We start from the raw sequence: 19,350 nt of genomic DNA on the forward strand, positions 1-19,350 counted from the left end.
ATAAAAATTGGAATGAAGTAAAAATAAATTCAGAACAGTTATATCAACAAAAAAGTACCTCTAGGCATATGATTTATGCAAAAATATTAAAAATATTTTTCCTCTATGCCTTTTAGGGATTTGGAAGGCAATGGAATAAAGTATCTTACGAATTCCAGCTTTCTGTCATGCGATGCACTCACTGTGCTGTAAGTAAGCAATGGACTTCCGTAAATGATGTGATACCCACTAGATTTGGAAATCAAATGAAAATATTGATGAGGAATTTAAAGTAGTGTCTTATTTACAGCTTTGGTCTGAGACTGCAGTATTTGAAAATGCACATGTGGCTTGATTTATTTTCATAGGAGTCCAAGACTTTACATTTAGCTGCCACCATGTAGGTCTTGGGGTGCTCTCCTTGTTTCTGAGGACAGTCACTGTTTCTTTGCATTCTTTCTTCTAAACTGGTGCTTAAACCCATGGTCTTCAAAATGAGATAATGTACGTGAAAGTGGTTAGCTACCCAGTGATTGTTACTGCCAATGACACTTATCACATGATGTCTCTTTGAAAAATGTTTTTTTTAATTCTAAGGGAAAAAAACATTTAAAGTGTTCTAATGAGCCAACAATTCTGATTGGTGATTCTAATTGTTGACTATGCTTTTTATGGGTGCAGGAAGGCAGATGGGTTGGTTAATTGGCATATTTGTACTGGAAAGCTTTGCTTTTGTTTTAATCATAATTAGCTATATAGAGTAAATCCTTAACAATGTTGGTTAGTTGGTTAGATGGATGGGTGGTTGGAGAAGAAAAGTTGGAGTCTAACCATTTGTCGTAGTTAAACCACTGTTCTCTAACAAACTAAGAGCTAAGACTGTTTGCCAGGTTGCACATTTATCAATCAGATTGCAGGTAAGGATGTTGAATGAAAAAAGAGGCTATCCCCCTCAGGAGATGCAAAGAATTTATTCTTTTTCTCAAGGTTGATGAGAGAGTACACTGGAAAACTACGTAAAGTACATCAACACCTTCTCTTTTATACTTCCATGTAGCTTTGACATCACTTTCATACCCATTATCTCTCATTAAGCACCTCTGTAAGGCAAGTAAGTGGTGGCTGACCCTCACTTTCTGCCATTTCTCTTAGGGGATTATGCTTATAGGCAAAGAGAATGTAAAACCACTATGATCCCACCAAATTTAAAATTTGTTTGTGACCCCAGAAACTGCTACAAGGTTGGTCCAAGCTTTGCTCTTTCTGACCTTCTTCTAAGGAGTGCATCTTAAAGGCATCTAAAGGCCTTCTGAAGAATTATTAACAGGGTCCAAATCTGACATCACTTGTGTCTATTTGGGGGGAAAAAGCACTTTCTAAAGTAACAAGATCCAAACAAAATGTAGCTTTATAGGCCACACTCAGCACCCCAAACAATTTGTGACAGCATTCCCTACAGAGGGTTTGTGGACATCTCAATGCAAAACTGCAGCCTTATTTCCAGAGCCCACCTCACTTTGAGACTTCAAAAGAGTCTGAGGAAAGTCTACCCAGAACAATGGCCTGTCCTGATGAGAAATGGTTACTGCACCAGACACCAACCAGCGGTGCTGACTCTCACCATGTCTTACAGGTTTCTGCCTAGAAATCAAATTGATTTTGTTCCAGAGAAGACATTTTCTTCATTAAAAAATTTAGGAGAACTGTAAGTAGCATGGTCTACTAGGAAAATATGATTGCTTCTTCCAAGATGATAAATTTAACTGACCAGTGAGACTGCTTCTCCACTCATAGCAATCAAAATCCTGTAGACTGCTGGATATTCAAAATCCATTAAGAAAATAAACATTATATTGAAATCAAGAGCAAATTAAAATTAGACAGAGAACTTAATACGGATTTAGCCTACTCTAATTTCCCTGCCTGTTTTCTTTGGGTAATTTTGTGTATGTGTGTGATTGGGAATGAGTGAATTTTTATAGGTTCTTGAAGCCAGAGATCATTATCTCTAATGGCTAAAGCATAGTTAATTCTCAATAAATGCTTGCTGAATGAATTAACTAACTAAAGTGGTATTAATGAATTCTAACTACACAAAGGAACCAAAATTGTGTTATTTCTTGAGAAATTATGAGTTCTAGAGCAGATGAAGCAAATACTGAACTCAAGAATGAAGCTTAAGCTCACTGAAAAAAATTCAGAGAATTCATGGAACTTGTTCTGTTCAAACATATGTTTTGTAGACCTAAGCCTTTGAAAAAGCATCTTTCTTGCTATTAATTCATTATCACCCACATAATTGTGTATTGTTAGAAGTTAAAACTGTGTTGTAAATAGTGACAATTAGGGTAGAGAGCTCCTCCCTCCAATCTGAGGTCTAACAGAAATTCATTTCTTAATTAATATTCCTTCATTAATTATACCTTTTTTTGATATCCAAAAAAGGCTGGGAAAAATAACTAAGTAAGAGTAATTTGAAAAATAATTCATGAATAATTTAGATATTTCAATCTAATTCATGAGTATCAAATCCATAAATATTTATTAAGTGCCTAGTGTATGTAAGGCACTGCATTAAAATTAAAAATATCATTTTATTACAAAAATTAAAGGCAGTTCACTCAAAAGAGCTCATTCATTTCTCACAAGTGTCCCTGGTCAGAACTTGAGGGGTGGATATGGGGTCCGGGGGAGACGAAGAGCAGCTAAGGGCAAATAGGAGTGGGTTTATGTACAAACTTCAGAAAACAGTGATATGAAGTCCACAATTTGAAAAATTTCCTAATCTTCCTCTTATTCTATACTTTGGAAGAGCTACCTGCCCCCACCCCAAGTAAAAGAGCCCAATTAAGAGACACTAGCTTGCTTCTTTAAGACCATCAATAATCATGTTTTAATACACATAGCATCAGTAAGACAATAGAAATTCAGAAGTTAATGGAACTAACTTGAACAAGGCATTTATATTTTTTGAGTTTATAAAAATGTTAAATAATTTTACTATGCCTTCATGACACCAACCCCCTCCTGGGGAGGAATAAATTCCCTTCCTTGAGGCCACTGAAGTCCTTTCCCCCCATAAGACTGCTCTTCCTTTTTTAGTGTAATTTGAAAAACACTTTCTAGGTATACAAGATCATTGTCATCTTGCTTTGTTGTCAGGGCTTCCAACCCGTGCTCACCTGAGGCTTTCCTTCTGTGGCATGACCCAGGTATGCTCCTCCCATTTGGAGCACGAGACCAGATTTCCCAGCTGGCAGGACCTCTACACTTGGACATCACAATGGCCCCACAAGAGCAATCTATTAAAACTAAATTTACACCCCTGGCCAGATTGCTTAATTGGTTGGAGCATCATGCCATACACCAAAATGTTACCTGTTCAATCCCTGGTCAGGCACATATAGGAGGCAACCCACTCACGTTTTGTTTCATATCTATGTTTCTCTCTCTCTCTCAAATCAACAAAAAACATAGCCTCAGGTAAGGATTAAAAAACACAATTTACAAACAACCCTTACCCCACTGCCAGCTTCTTTCCCTAGACTCTCCATCTTACTGGTGTCAGCACCCTTCACTACAGCTAAACTCAAAGATAGCTCTCTTTTCTTCTCTCTTTATACTTCTTGTCCTACAAGACCACAAGCCCTGTCAGTGCCTTGCCTTGAACCCTCATCAGCTATTCCAGGATTAAAGCATTCTGCTGGTACCCTCCTCTGATTCTGGCTTCTCAGCTTATCTTTCATGATTCTAACAGATTTACATCATCCCATAACCCACAGCATATTATGCCACTCTCCTGCTTAATACTCCCCTGTTGCATGCTGTTTAGCAAGTCCTTCACATAATTCTCAAATGTTAATGTCAGAAAACTCACAGCTTTGATTTTAAATGCATGGCTCCCTTACCCCAACCCCCCACCATGAACTTCCAATGTGATAGTTCCAGACCAGCACCAGGAATGTGCTGTGTTTATGACCATCCTCCTTGGTTCTAATGCCTGGACTCTACTCTTGGAAATCCTCAGAAAGTACTCATGGCCCTCCTATTTTGTCTCCATGCACTTTTTCAGGCCCCATCATATTCATCCCATACTTTCTATCCTCCACTCACATTAGATCACTTGCTGACTCCAGCTGAGTTGACTCCTGAGCGTCTGTTTTTCTGATCCTGTGTAATTTAACCTTGCACTGAAAGGCTGCTGTCCTTTTGTCCCACCTATGAAAATCCTCCACCTTTGTTCGGACTCTTCCCCATTTCCCAGGCCAAGTTTGAGGACTCTTTCCTCTGCTTTGTGCCTGTACTTCTGTAATACCACTTGTTTCATTCTTGCCTTGTTTTATAATTGAGCTGTTTGCTCTAATTTTAAGTTTCTTTAAATTTTTTATTTATTGATTTTTAGAGAGAGAGAGGGAGGGAGAAAGAAAGGGAGAAAATGCCAATTTGTCATTCCACTTATTTATGTATTCATTGGCTGATTCTTGTATGTGCCCTGGCCCAGGACCAAACCTGCAACCTTGCTGTATTGAGACAATACTCTAACCAGCTGAGCTACCCAGCCAGGAAAAGTTATAAGACTTTTAAAGAAAAATCTAAACCTTAGATATTTATATCTCCCACATATCTATCAGCAGCTCCAAAGTATAAATGAGATCTTTTGTTTAATTCTTAAACATATTCACATCTGGATCAGAAGGGCATTTTGGATTCTTAAAGATTCTTGATTCCTACTGATCCTAACAAATATCTTTTCCTCATCCTGCAGAAATACTTCCCTATGATCTTTCTGACTCAGATAGCCCTGTTATATTTAGTTCTGAATTCTCAATTTCTTATTTTTAAAAAGTAGCATATAAAAATAGATGAAAATATATTAATTTACCTGCTCAAGATTATTTGGACAGATACAGTGTACACAACAATGCTGTCTTAGTTGGAATGCAAAATGAATACAAGGCATAGGTCTTGGTCACAGAAATATTATCATATAGTTAAATAAGCAAGATGTCACATATATGAACCAATAGGATCACAAAACAGTGAATGGTCAAAATGTACAAAGAGCCCTGGCTGGGGTAGCTCAGTGGATTGAGTGCAGGCTGCGAACCAAAGTGTTGCAGGTTCGATTCCCAGTCAGGGCACATGCCTGGGTTGCAGGCCCAGCAACCGCACATTGATGTCTCTCTCTCTCTCTTTCTTTCTCCCTCTCTAAAAATAAATAAATAAAATCTTTTAAAAAAAAGTACAAAGAGTACCTAAAACAGATGAAATTAATAAAAGTAGATATTGAAGCCAAATTGGGAATGTGTTGGAAAGGGGCTGAAAGGAAATTACAGACAGGAACTGCAAGAACAAAATGTCACATGTCTGAAAGTGTTGGAAAACATACCCATTTGGCCAACTCACATGACTTGGTTGTATAACAAGATATCTGGTTGGTTAAGTTGAATCATATTTTCTATTATGTCAAACGGATGATGAAACTTGTGAGGAGCAATCACCATGTCACTTATTTCCAATGTAATTGCTTTGGATTTTCACTGTCACCAACAGGGACCTATCTAGCAATCTGATAAAGGAGCTACCAGCCCACATTTTTAAAGACCTGAAACTTCTACAAAAACTGTAAGTTCTTCTTACCACTGTTATCAGATTTAAATGCTAGCATCTTAAGCTTCCAAAGTAATAACATCCTGACGCTTCCTTCCTTCTTCTCGCTAATGGTACAAAAGGAATCTGTCGTCCAACCCTCTCTTGTATCTCCACAAGAACCAGTTTGAAAGCCTTAAACAACTTCAGTCTCTGTAAGTGAAATATGACAGAATGTTGATTATTATTTTAGTGGATGTACTTTACTTAGAAATACACCTGATTTGTATGGGAAAATCTCATCTTGCAGTTTTCACATAGAATTAAATTTGCAACTGTTTTGTTACTGAAACTTTGGTGAAGAACCAATTGTGGAAGACTTCCTGCTTCTTCCCTTTCCTTTCCCTATGGTAATCAACTTGCTATCAGTCTACAGAGAATGCTTATTACTTTTCAATCAATGTAGGAAACTATTAACCCATAAGATGACTATTCAGACACTTAATTTTGTTTAGTAGTTTAAAATTTCAACTACATTAGGCTGCAAACAGTGTCAACAGCTCTGCCAGTTATCCTTTGTTTTTACACAGAAGACATACTATATCACCCAGTCTCAGCCTAAAGTCTTTCTTTATTTAATTCCAAAGACTAAGACTTAATGTCATTTTTTATTCTTGCTACATAGCTTTCTATTGAAAATAAATGCAAGATATAAGTTCTCTCTCAACAGCTGTTAGTTAGCATCCACTGTTGTAAAGGACTCAGTTTTTGCTCTCAAGAAGCTAGAATATTAAAAACCAAAAATATAAATAATACATTGTTTTTAAACATATGAATAGACAAAGTGTGAATAAAATGACTCTTTCCTTCACTCACCACATACTGAATTCTGAGAGGCAAAATATCAAGTTACCATGTCATACCTTTCTGAAAAGTAAAAGTTGTAACTATTTACTTCAAACTTTTCTTTCTACATTTTTTCTCTGTCGTCTCATGTATTTTTTCTAAAGATTCATTTACATATTTATTTCACATTTATTGGCCACCAACTTATTCATAGCACTCACTGTCTTAAACACTCAGGATATAGTGACTTCTGCTCTTTTGGAAACTATAGGCTGTTAGTCAAATAATCACACAATCCACAAAAAGCTAAATCTATAATAAATCCAGGAGAAAGCTAGAGAGCAAAAGAAAAAGGAGGGGAAATCCTTTTAAAAGGATTCCAGCATTTCCTGCAGGAGAGTCCCTGTGAGGACTCAGTAGCAGTGTATCTCCTGTGAGCTTTGTTTCTGACAAACAAAAAGCAAGGTGGTTTCTCTGTGAAGGATTCACCGGGCAAAGGAAAACTCAGGACATGTTGAAAAAATCCTTATTCAGGTTAGTAAAAAAGACATGGAGTGAGAGTTAAACACCTTTTCACAGTAAACCTTAAAAGTGAAAGGCTTCTGTCATTTTAGATTGCCTTCTCTGCATCCATGGTTTCTGAGAACTGTTGTACTCGCTTAATTCATGCCACCCTAAAGAGGTCTCCAAAGAACCCATATTTGAAGAAGCATGTGGATAAATGATGAGTAGACAGGTTACCATTGGAGCCCGCCAAGGACAGCTTCTGGGGCTGGAAGAATGAAAAGATCATGCTTTCCATGGTTGTCTTAGAAAATAATTGTCCTGAATTGGGGCTCTTCTTCTTGATTCCTTGGTTTTCTCCATGAAGACACACAGGCCAGAAAAAATGACTGTATTAAAATTCAGATTCTCACAAACTCACTTAGTGATGCTCTCTGGTTAGCAGCTCCTGTCGCAAACCTACTAACTCCCATGCTATGGTTTCTAAAATCAGACTATTGAGCCAAGTTCATAATTACACAAATCACCACTGCTGTTTTAAACCAAAGAAATGAATGACAGTGCTGTATTAGTAATATAATTCTGCATAGGAAGTGACAAAATAGCTCCAATGTACAGGAGCTATAAGAGAAATGGCAATTTTCTCAGATAGCTTGCCGTAAAATTCTCATCCTACTTTAAATTGGTAACATAAGGTTTTGAAGGGTGATATTTACAAAGTGACAAAGAATGCAATTACTAAAAAGTAAAACCCTAAAAACACGAAACCTGTTTTCCCTGTTTTCCAGAGACCTGGAAAGGATAGAGATTCCAAATATAAACACACACATGTTTCAGCCCATGAGGAATCTTTCTCACATGTATGTATGTACAAAAGAACAGAGAAGGCTGCATGATGGAATGTTGCAGTTATTCTAGTGCAGACTGTCTCATGTGTCACTGCAATGTGTTTTTGTGCAAGAAAACTCTTTTTATTGAGAACTTTTTAATTTTGTCACCTTTGGTCCCTGTTCAAATAGAATTCAATATTTGATGTGCCGACATGAATGACACTTCTCTCTGGAAATACGCTGTTTATCCAATTGAGGCCCAATAAGAGATCAGGGTACCAAAATGCCACACATTACACAAGATGAAGTCATTGGCTCAATGGTACTCAGGAGACCTGGGAACATTAATTCACCTCTCATGAATGAGCAGTTGGCTGCTCTAAGATTTGAGCCCTTAGGAAGAAAGGTGCTTATATAAATTCCAGGTGTTGTTACTGTTACTAAGTGCACTTCAAAATGGAGGTAATTAATCTTTATAGTAGTTTTTGATAAGTCACTTGAATATATTTGACTAAAGTGCACTGTGTAAGTTGTGTTAATATATGTGTTTATGACATGATTATTTCTTTATCAACTGTGTAATTTCTGTATTCATGATTTCAAAAATTAACCATTGTTATCCACAACAATAGGGAGAATTCGAAGTAAGCTTACAAGCTGGGTGCAGCAAGTGGCTGAAATGGTTGGTGTGAAGGTGCTCTTTTGGGAAAACATTTTGTCTGTGTATGTGCCATAGGTGTAATTACTAAAGGACAAGTGTTCAATGCATGCTCATATGGTTTTCACAATTTTTCTTTCTGTGGCACTAGTAGATAAATATTGAAGGAGGATCTCATTCCCTTGTTGCAGGCAGAATGTGAGGTCTTAGAATAGAGAAATTCAACCTCTTTAGAACTCAATAGAGAATGTTAGTTTGAAGTCAGAAGGACCCAACAACTAACAGAAAATATGTTAACTTGAGTTCCTACAAAGTGGCCTAGTTCTTCTTTCATTTTCTCTATCCACACTCACTGAAACACTACCACCCCCCCCTTTCCACCTGCCAACCAGGGCCACATTCACAGTAGGAGGAGAGGCCAAACCACTGAGAGACCCTAACTGGCTCTACCTGAAGACAGTGGACATAATTCCTAAAAGAACCAAGAGGTCAAGTGTGTGCCTGGGACTCCAGGGAAGGAGGGGAAAACAAGAGAATTATATGTCAAGTTCTTTTAATTGGGTAGATGATATGGGGAAACTAGACTGTAAGCTGCACAGGGCAGGGATTGCCTCCAATGATTCTACTTGACATCCCAGTACTAAATTATGCATCATTCATTTGCTCATCTAAGAAGTGTTTGCTGAGTACTTCCCATGTGCTAGGTATTGTTCTAAATCTGAGTACACAGGATGACCAGGAGAGAGAAGTGTCTGCCCCATGGAGCTTTCATGCGACTTTTAGAACCAAAAAGCAAACATGTAAGCAAACAAATAGTTAATAAATGCTCTGAAAAGAAGTACAGCCAGATAAAAGGATTGAGGAATGGTTCAAAGAGAAGTCAGAATGATGCGACATTCTAGCGAACCTTAATGGAGAGAGAGAGAAGCCTTGAGTATCAGAGGGAAGAGGGAAGAATCTTCCAGGCAGAGGGAAAAGCAAAAGCACCATACTGAGGAAGGGGTGAGCTAGCTAGTGTGAGGATTAGAAGGCCTGTGTGTCTGGGTGGAGGGAGGCTGGAAGTGGAGGAGGTAAGCAGGATCTGGGGAGCCAGTGGTCCCATCTCCGGAGGCCTTGAAACTGTGGCAAAATCAAGCTTTTTTTTTTTTAACTTGCTGGTCTACCAACTGGATGGGGAGGGAAATAAAAAGAATTAGAAGAAAAGAGATGAACTAAAAGAGGTAGTAAAACAAGAACAGAAAAATTCTTATGGGAGAAAATCCTAAACACACAAGTCTGAGAAATGGCAATAAGCCAGACAACCTCCCCAACTCAAATGCTGGACCATTTTACACACCTGGGTCATAAATAGAAATAAAATCTCTCTGGTCTCTGGGAAGAAATTGTGTTTCAGGAGCTGCTTTTCCTCCTGGCTTTAGTGAGCCTGAGTTTTTCTAATCTCAGAAATGCTTTTTTCCTGCCAGGGATAATGAGGCACACTTAAGTGAGTATACTTAAAACTATGTACAAGACAGGAATGTTTTCAGTGAGCTACCATAGGTCCTTTGCATCCCAAATTCAAGCCCCTGAATGTTTGCTCAAGATCAACTTAACAAAGACAATGTACTTTTTACAGCACCCTAGAGAATAATTCCACATGATGGGGACTTCGAATTCTCATGTCCTCCCCTGACTCACTTCAGACAAGCCACACATTTCTATGTTCTTCAGGTTTATTTTTAAAAGAAGCACCCTGCCTAGAGTAACATATTTCATGAAGAACTCTTAAATTACATAATGTTTGTTAAACAAAAACAAGCAGACCTAGTGAAGTTGCATGCCTAAGAAAGCTGCAGCCCTGATGGGATTGCAGCTGTGGTTTCTGTGTCATTGCTGTAAAGTGACTCTGTTTTTTCCCTTTGACTTTAGTTATTTCAAAAACTTTCGATACTGCTCCTATGCTCCCCATGTCCGAATATGTATGCCCTTGACTGACGGCATTTCTTCATTTGAAGACCTCTTGGCTAACAATATCCTCAGAATATGTGTCTGGGTTATAGCTTTCATAACCTGCTTTGGAAATCTTTTTGTCATTGGCATGAGATCTTTCATTAAGTCTGAAAACATGACTCACGCTATGTCCATCAAAATCCTTTGTTGTAAGTATGTTTCCTATCTATACAGATCTAGGATATATTCTGTGAGCTATAAACTAGATATATGCTGACCTCCAACCAATGGCATTTAATATAAATTATATATGTCAGGCAACTTTTTAAAAAAGTATGATGGCGCTATTATCTGTGATTCCTCTGTTGTAAATTGTATGAATTGTCAGGAATCCAGAACCCACCTTGGGGGTGTCTTGGAAATGGGGTAACAGGGAGCCAAAGAGTCAAGGGATGGATTCCAGAGGACAGGTTGTGAGTTACAAAATTAAACTTAGTTTAACCCTCAATTACAGTAACACCCATGCTACTCAAGCCCAGAAAATTATTCTTTTCATTAAATATGTAATACTTGTTTACTGTTTAAAATCAAGCTACCTCTAAATAGCACCCCGAAACCTTTTTTCTTAAATTATAAAACTAAGATGCAGTGTTTTACTTGGAAATAATGCATTCTTCAAGTCCTTTGTCTTTGAAGTACTGTTGTAGTACTGTGCTTATATTAGTTCACTTAATATAGGATAAGGAAGACCTAATCAGAAAACAAAAACAAATGCTGGGAACTACTAACATACCCTATATCCATTCCTTAACAGGTGCAGACTGTCTTATGGGTGTTTACTTGTTCTTCATTGGCTTTTTTGATATAAAATATCGTGGGCAGTACCAGAAGTATGCATTGCTATGGATGGAGAGTTTCCAGTGCCGCCTCATGGGAGTCCTGGCCATGCTGTCCACTGAAGTCTCTGTCCTGCTGCTGACGTACTTGACTTTGGAGAAGTTCCTAGTCATTGTCTTTCCCTTCAGTAAAATTCGTCCTGGAAAACAGCAGACCTCTGTCATCCTCATTGGCATCTGGATTGTGGGATTTGTAATAGCTGTGATTCCATTTTCAAACAAGGATTATTTTGGAAACTTTTATGGAAAAAATGGAGTATGTTTTCCACTTTATTATGACCAAACTGAAGATATTGGAAGTGAAGGGTATTCTCTTGGAATTTTCCTAGGTAAATTATATTTTTTTATTTTCTGGACAAATGTAATTTTGATAGAAATACCATAAATTTTTATTCATCTCAGAAAGTAAACAAATATAGATAAGTCTGTGTCTATTTTTTTTAAAAAAGTTCTTGCTGTGTATTTACAGAATTTTTATTAAACTTTTCATTTTAGAGATTTAGCATGAAAAAGCATACTGTCAATATTTCATGATTTACTATATGTCAGACCTTTGGTTTCATATTTATACATAGTGACTATGAGCTAGAGGAATTCTAGGTCACTTAGTTGTCCTCTCACACTACCAAGTTACTTGAACTTATTTTTTTTTACCATCTAGATATGATTAAATAAATAATAATATAAAATTCAGAAAACTCACAGGAGATTATCTGAGTAGAAATTCTAGGAAGGTTTATTGTCTTTGGTAAATGCTACTTGGAAGTTAACAATGTAAGGACACTTCATAAAACTCTTCAATCCCCACTATTTTTTAAGAAAATAAGACCATGTCCCCTCTGTTACAAATGAGGGAGAAACTTAGCCCTTTAGAGCTAAAAACCCTTTTCATCATCTAATAGGTATCTCACTTGTTTAAAATTAAGGGCATTCCCTTGTCCTCTCTTTATGAAAGTATTATCATTTCAATTTCCTCTTCTTATCTTTTTCTCCCATCTAACTGGTCAATAAGCTCTAATTTTCTTTTTCACAAATATTTTTTATCCAAATATGCCTCCCTTTTCTATTTCTTCCAGACTCTCAATCCACTGCTAACACCTTCCTTTAAAAACCTTACTAACTAAACCCTGAATTACATTAGCCCTAACTCGTCTTTTGTCCTCTGGGCCCCTCTCTCCTATTCGTGTGGTACCTACCACTGTTATAAACTCCCTGAGGACAGAAGGAACTATGCTTTCCTCTGCTCAGAGACCTTCAATGACACCTTGCAACTACCAAGGTCAAGTTTAAATTGTCACTGAAAGTCCATCACAAAATGGCCCTAGTCACTGTCTCCAGCTGTTCTTCACCATTCCTTCTCTTCTTCTTCTGAAAAATAAAAAAACCTATATGCCAAATTTTAATAATACTCCTCACATACTATCCTATTTTATAGCTATTTTTTAACAGATATTTCCTTCCTAGGATATTGTAAGGTGTTCCTAGCACAGGTGCACTTCATAAAGAGCTTCCCTCATGTGCACCAGACAATGTTATGTTACTTTATATTACATTGTTACATTCATTAATTCAACATGAATTTATGAAGCACTTATCATAGGCCAAGCACTATTGCAGGTACTGGATATACAACAGATTTTCCTCTTAGACCTGCAGTCAGAAAGCAGGATGACAAGAAGTAGACACATCTTACATCATAAGCTGACAAGGGCATGAAGAGGAGTACAGCATGTTCTAGGAGCCCCAGATCTGGGGAACCAGGAGAGGCTTCCCAGGGAAATGAATCCAAACCGAGGCCCGCAGGAGAAGGAAGCATTAGCTAAGTGAAGCAGAGGCTGTGTTCAAGAAAAGACAGAGGACTTAAGAGGCCCAAAGCCAGGGAGTAAAATCAGGTGAAAGGTGAAAGAAGTTAAGGTGTGAGAAGTTAAGGTGTGGGAGTCAGCTAAAAGGGTTTTTTTAGCTCTTGTGGTTTTTTTCCCATCTATTCTGGAGAGACAAAAAGACTGTCTCTCTCTCTCCCCCTCTCTCTCCTTTTCTCTTTCTCAGAGGAGTCCTCTCTTTCTCTCTCTCCTTTTCTCTCTCTGAAGAGTCCAACACTCTGCTTAAAGAATATAAGAACATACAATTTTTTAAATTATTTTTACATTTTAGAAAAAAATCAGATTTAGAAAAGAGTTGCAAGTATAGCAGAATTTCTCTATAACCACCACCCAGATCCCCCTGCTGTTAATATCTCATATTCTTATGGTGCTTTCAAAAAATATACTTTGATCCTTTCTGTAAGTCTGTTTTCAGTGTGCCAGAGGATCATCTTAACAGTCATTTTATTTTATTCTCAACTTTATGACAAGAGACCTAATATAAATCAATCTTTAAAAAAATCTTGTATGGGTTTATATTGAGATTCCATAAAAAATGAAAAGTTTTGAGTAAAAACAACAGAATACTTTAAATTTGTAATATTTTCCCCTAGACTTCACCAGTCTTACATACAGTCTAAGTCAAATGAACATTTTTAACAACTTTGATATTATATGCAAACTTTATGTTCATCATAAGGTATAATATGTTCACTCTTGGGATTTTTATTATAGCAGGAATATCACAAAGTGAGTAAAAAGTCAGCATTACAGGATGATGTTAAGTGAAAATCTTCTGAATACATTTAACTCTAAAAGAGTAACTCATATAGTTAAACTTTAATTTTTTTCCTGCTTTTTTCCTTAAACAATTCTACAAGGTTTTGAATTTTAGTTTAAATAACTATAAGCAATCTAAAAAATCCCCAAAGTATACTTTTGTTCCATGTATTATTTTTATTTAATTCCAGAAAATGAAGAATAATGTTTCTGAAGTATTATCTTCTCCATATTCCAAGGTTATCTTATTTATTTTTATAATATAAAGGAATAAGGTCATACTTATTTTTTAAGATGTACATATGATTACCATAATCCCTTAAGGCTTTGAATTCACAGAGAGATAAAAACAAAAGTAGTTCTTTTTCTTGCTTTAAAAAATTAAAATTTACCTCATGATACCCAAATATGAATTTCAGAAGTCTAGTATTCTTTCTGCTCTGGCAAACCTCATTCCTTCAGCTTATTCAAGCTTTTACCCTTGACCTCAGGGTTTGGCTGGGTAGCACTGAGCTGATACAAAAGAGTGCTTCTTGGAGGTTCAGGGTAAGAGGCACCATGTTAGACATCTCAGTAACAGTATTTTCACTGCTGACGTGTACTCCCGAGATGTTAAAAGCTGTGCTTTTTCCAACAGGTGTGAACTTGCTGGCTTTCCTCATCATTGTACTTTCCTATGGTATTATGTTCTGTTCCATTAAAAAAACAGCTTTGCAGACTACTAAAGTGAGGCATCGCATTGGAAGAGAAGTGGCTGTTGCAAACCGTTTCTTTTTCATCGTGTTCTCTGATGCCATCTGCTGGATTCCTGTGTTTGTAATTAAAATTCTTTCCCTCTTCCAAGTGGAAATACCAGGTCTGTCCCTTCTCTTATTCCCAAGTACGCAGCGCCTTCTCTTTTTTTTTATTGGTATTCTATTATAGTTGTCCCAATGTTTCCCGCTTTGCCCTCCTCCGCCCAGACCACCCCTTAGTCCCACAGTCCATCCCCACACCATTGTCCATGTCCATGTGTCATTCATACATGTTCTTTGACATGTTCCCCTTCTTTTGACAATTATCTCCCTCCCCTCCCCTCTGGCTTCTGTCAGTCTGTTCCCTGTGTCCATGTCTCTGGTTCTATTTTGCTCATTAGTTTATTTTGTTCATTAGATTCCTCTTATAAGTGAGATTATATGGTATTTGTCTTTCACTGCCTGGCTTATTTCACTTAGCATAATGCTCTCCAGTTCCATCCATGCTGTTGCAAAGGGTAGGAGCTCCTTCTTTCTTGTGTAAATGAACCACAGTTTTTTAATCCCCATTGACATATGAAAATGTGTCTATGCCCCTTGTTTGAAGAGGTCAGAACACAGTGCCTTACAATTCCCCATTAATACCTACAACTTCAGCCCTGGCTGGTGTAGCTCAGTGGATTGAGCGCGGGTTGGGAACCAAAGTGTCCCAGGTTCGATTCCCAGCTAGGGTACATTCCTGGGTTGCAGGCCAAAACCCCCAGCAACCGCACATTGATGTTTCTCTCTCTCTCTCTCTGCCTCTCCCTCTCCCTCTCCCTCTCTCTCTCCCCCTTCCTTCCCTCCCCAAAAAATAAATAAATAAAATCTTTAAAAAAATACCTACAACTTCAATATAAACAGTTATTAGTTCCCTCAGTGTTTTATACTCAGTATTCTAACACAGCAACTGGGCGGTGTTGTGATCTAAACAAGAATAATAAAAAAAAAGAGTAAGAGAAAAAGTCTTACTGTCTTGCCTCTACCTAAGCAAGATAACCAAGAGTACACATGAGAAATCAAAATATCCATGACCAGGTTCTACCTCAGGCCTCTGAATTTAGTCCATGGGGTCTGAGGTCTCTAAAGGGGTGTTTTGGAAAAGGCCCCTGTTATTCCTAGGCACATGTACCTGACTAAGAACCATGTGTCACGGTCCTGGCCAAATAGTCCTCACACTGGGCTCTTCAGAGCATTAGGTGCTCCCTGGAAGGTGCCTCATCCAAGAGGCCAGCGTCCCTGCTCACTCTCCTACTTGAATCAGAGAAAACAACCTGCCATTAGTTAAGATTGTACTTGAAGCATTTTCTGAGACCTAGAAGTCTTACCCATCTAGGAGCCACCCAGGGCTTTAGCCTGACTCTCTGAAACAGTTTTGAGATCATATTTGATTTATTGTTTCAGCCTTCTGCAAATCTACTTGGGGAGTTTATCCAGAGAAGAAAGCATGGGAAGCCTTCATAAAACAGTGGTGACAGTACAAGTAACACCTATGTCCCTCTGGTTTGTGCACAGTTTTGAGAGAACTTGTCTGCCTGCCATCCACAGAATCCCCTCAACCTATTAGTTGAGTTCATCTAACAGCAAGGCATAGATGCCCCTCCAGCCAGGGGAGATGTAGAAGTGAAGATAAGGGCTGACAACTTGGGAGCTTTGCTGGTGACAAGAGCAAAGCCATAAGAATATGTGAGATCACTCAGGGAAAGTCCGTTGTTATATGGAAAGCAGGGTTAATTACTGGTGACAGATGGGGACTTTGGTGAACAGTCTCCAGTATACCACAACTTCCCAAACATTTCAATTGTTATGTCCTAACATTTCAAATTCAATAGAACTGAAGCGTCTTTTAGCTTCAATTGCTCATGGAATAAAGTCCCGGTGCTGGATGTAGCAGTAAGACTGAAGGCTTGACTTGGCATGGGGAATACACAATGCAATATAAAGATAATGTATTATACAATTGAACACCTAAGACCTATATAATTTTATTAACAAATGTCACCACAAAAATTCAATTAAAATGATTTTTATTCCTCCTGCTCCACCTTCATATATTCTGTGATCCAGACCCATTAGAATTATTGGGCTTTCTTTTCTGATATTCTTTTAAGCCTTGCCTTTGCTGAAACTGTTCCTTCCACCTGGATTATACTTTCAACCTGTAAGTTTCTAGCCTATGAAACACCCTTTTCATCCTCCAAGGTTTAAGCCAAACATTCCTTCTTCCATGGTACCATTCCACACCTCTTCCAACCCATTCTCATCCAACTCCACTGATGAAATATTCATTCAGTTTTGTTTGCAGTTCACTTACTGGCCTCAGATGAACTGTCTCATGTCAGCATTAGTTTTTAATGTGTCCATGAGTACAAACTCTGCCTTATTATCTTTCCACAGTATTTTTAACATATTATTACATAAGTGCTTTTTCTTAAAAAACTTTTTATTCATTGATTTGAGAGAAGAGAGAGGAAGAGACAGAGAGAGAAGTGAGGAGGAACATCAGTTTGTTTGTTAAGGAACATCCACTTATTTATGCACTCACTGGCTGTTTCTTGTATGTGCCCTAACTGAGGATCGAACCCCAAAACTTGGGGTACAGGAACGATGCTCTAACCAACTGAACTACCCAGCCAGCGTAAATAAATGTTTTTTCAACTAAAGATGGTCAGCTAATATAAAGTTTCTCCTCACAAAGAACCTTTTGTGGCATCTTTTCCCAGTATATTCTACTAGAATTTGTAAAAATTCACACAGAAGGAATGCATTAAGTTTGGAAACATACTGGTTTTTGTTCTTCAAATTATCAGAATCCCTTCTGAATAGGATGGTGAAAACATGAAGGCAATAAGCCCTCCAGAACTGAAATTAAGACCACAGTCCATCTGACCCTGGACCAGAAGTTTCCTGAATGCTGTTCTACTGATTAAGCATGTATTTCCTCAATTTCTTGTGTTTCTATAAAGAAAGGCAAGAAAAACATACTATACATCAATTTATCATTTATGAAGTGTTTTTACATATTTCTTCTCATTTAGCTTTACAGCAGCCTAAAAAGTAGTTATTAAAATTCAGAAAAGTTAAATGATAGAACCTCACATTTATGGCTCCTATACTCTTCCAGCAAAGAAATTTTCAATACAGTGAGAGAAAACATAAGTGAATGAGGCAGCCCACTCAAAAATAGCATGCACTACAAAATGTTATGAAAATATTATGAAAAACATGTTTTTCACACTTTGTTTCTTTTCCCAGACACAATCACTTCCTGGGTAGTCATTTTTTTCCTGCCAGTGAACAGCGCCTTGAACCCAATCCTCTACACATTCACAACCAGCGTCTTCAAGGACAAGTTGAAACAGCTGCTACACAGGCATCAGAGAAAATCAATTTTCCAAATGAAAAAAAAAAGTTTATCTACATCCATTGTGTGGGCAGATGACTACTCTTCTGTTAAACTTGGGGTTTTGAACAAAATAACATTTGGGGACAGTATGACAAAACCAATGTCCTAGTAATGGTTGGGTATCATTGGTAATGAATGGGGATCACTGGACTTCCAATGAACTACCTGTTACAAAGTGCTGCACTTGGAAGATGCAATGCTTTTCATCTTCACCAGTGGTAGACCTTCCTGCGTGGAAAACACAGCAAAATGGCTTCTGGTGCTGCCGTCCAATGCCAGTCATGCTATTTACCAGCTGTGGTGAGAACTGAATCTAAGGTTTCCTCTCAACCTTACATTCCTGAAGTGAGAAGTGAATCTATGTACAAAAGGCCAATGTACAGCTGGTCTCCACTTGGTCAACACTACAAAGCTACCGGTGAATGCCCACATGTTGGTACTACATGGTTTGCTTTTAAATTGAGTCACACTGTCCATAAAATAAAAATATTGATGATGACATCTAATTCCAGTGTGGCCCAAGTAACATAATCCTAACATCTCTTTCCTTGCTTTTTCAATTAAATCATCAGCATACTACTGAATGATAGCAAAGGATTTCTGAGATGTTCATCCACCTCAAGTCCTGCCCTATGGAGGCTGGTAGAGTAGCAACTTTGAAAAAAAAAACTTCATATAAGTTTACCACATCAAATGTGTGACCAGAGAGGCACACTGACAAAGTCTAGTACCATTAACCTTCTTGGCTTTTATTTAATGTCAGAATTGCTGAGATCTCAAACAAGATATTTTCCCCAAGTTTGTCCAGGCCAGAAAAGAAAATTGGTCACTTCAACCACCCAAAACTACATTTTAATATTATTTAAATATAATTTCTTTATAGCATCATCTCTATTGCTGGCAAGTTCTGCCTTCATAGAACACATAAGAGATATTAAAGGAGATTTAAGAATAGTGATTTGATGGGACCATTTGCTCACCCAGATAAATTCCCATCATTTTAAACAAAAAGGCCAATAAGTTTGGATTTGTTTTTGAAAATAAAAAGTACTTTTGAAGGCCTGAACATGTTTTTATACTGAAAGTTTATATGTAAAAAAATCAGATAAATAAAATTATATTTTAAATTTGTCCATATATTATTTTAAACTTAACAAAGGATACAGAGTTTAACTGTTACTCATGTTTCTCCTGTATATGATAATTAGAAAGCACCCTCACAACTTTTCTTTCTTTTCCTCCTTTTTCCAAACCTTGAGGCAATAATTTAATTTCTTCACTGTTTACTTCATTCTGAGTTT

General features: G+C 37.5%; 1 protein-coding gene across 1 annotated transcript in view; it reads left to right on the top strand.

Moving 5' to 3' along the window:
- RXFP2 (relaxin family peptide receptor 2) overlaps positions 1-18,158 on the top strand; it is a 160,983-nt gene extending 142,825 nt beyond the window's left edge. The window contains exons 10-18 of the mRNA XM_045844773.1: positions 117-188; positions 1,613-1,684; positions 5,533-5,604; positions 5,712-5,783; positions 7,707-7,778; positions 10,315-10,544; positions 11,150-11,560; positions 14,508-14,726; positions 17,899-18,158. Of these exons, the coding sequence (XP_045700729.1) occupies positions 117-188; positions 1,613-1,684; positions 5,533-5,604; positions 5,712-5,783; positions 7,707-7,778; positions 10,315-10,544; positions 11,150-11,560; positions 14,508-14,726; positions 17,899-18,158 (1,480 nt within the window). The remainder of the gene's footprint in view (positions 1-116; positions 189-1,612; positions 1,685-5,532; positions 5,605-5,711; positions 5,784-7,706; positions 7,779-10,314; positions 10,545-11,149; positions 11,561-14,507; positions 14,727-17,898) is intronic.
- The last annotated feature ends 1,192 nt before the right edge of the window (positions 18,159-19,350 follow it).

Source organism: Phyllostomus hastatus, unplaced genomic scaffold (genome assembly GCF_019186645.2).
Source record: "Phyllostomus hastatus isolate PE091 unplaced genomic scaffold, TTU_PhHast_1.1 phas_contig_41, whole genome shotgun sequence".
Taxonomy (NCBI): domain Eukaryota; kingdom Metazoa; phylum Chordata; class Mammalia; order Chiroptera; family Phyllostomidae; genus Phyllostomus; species Phyllostomus hastatus.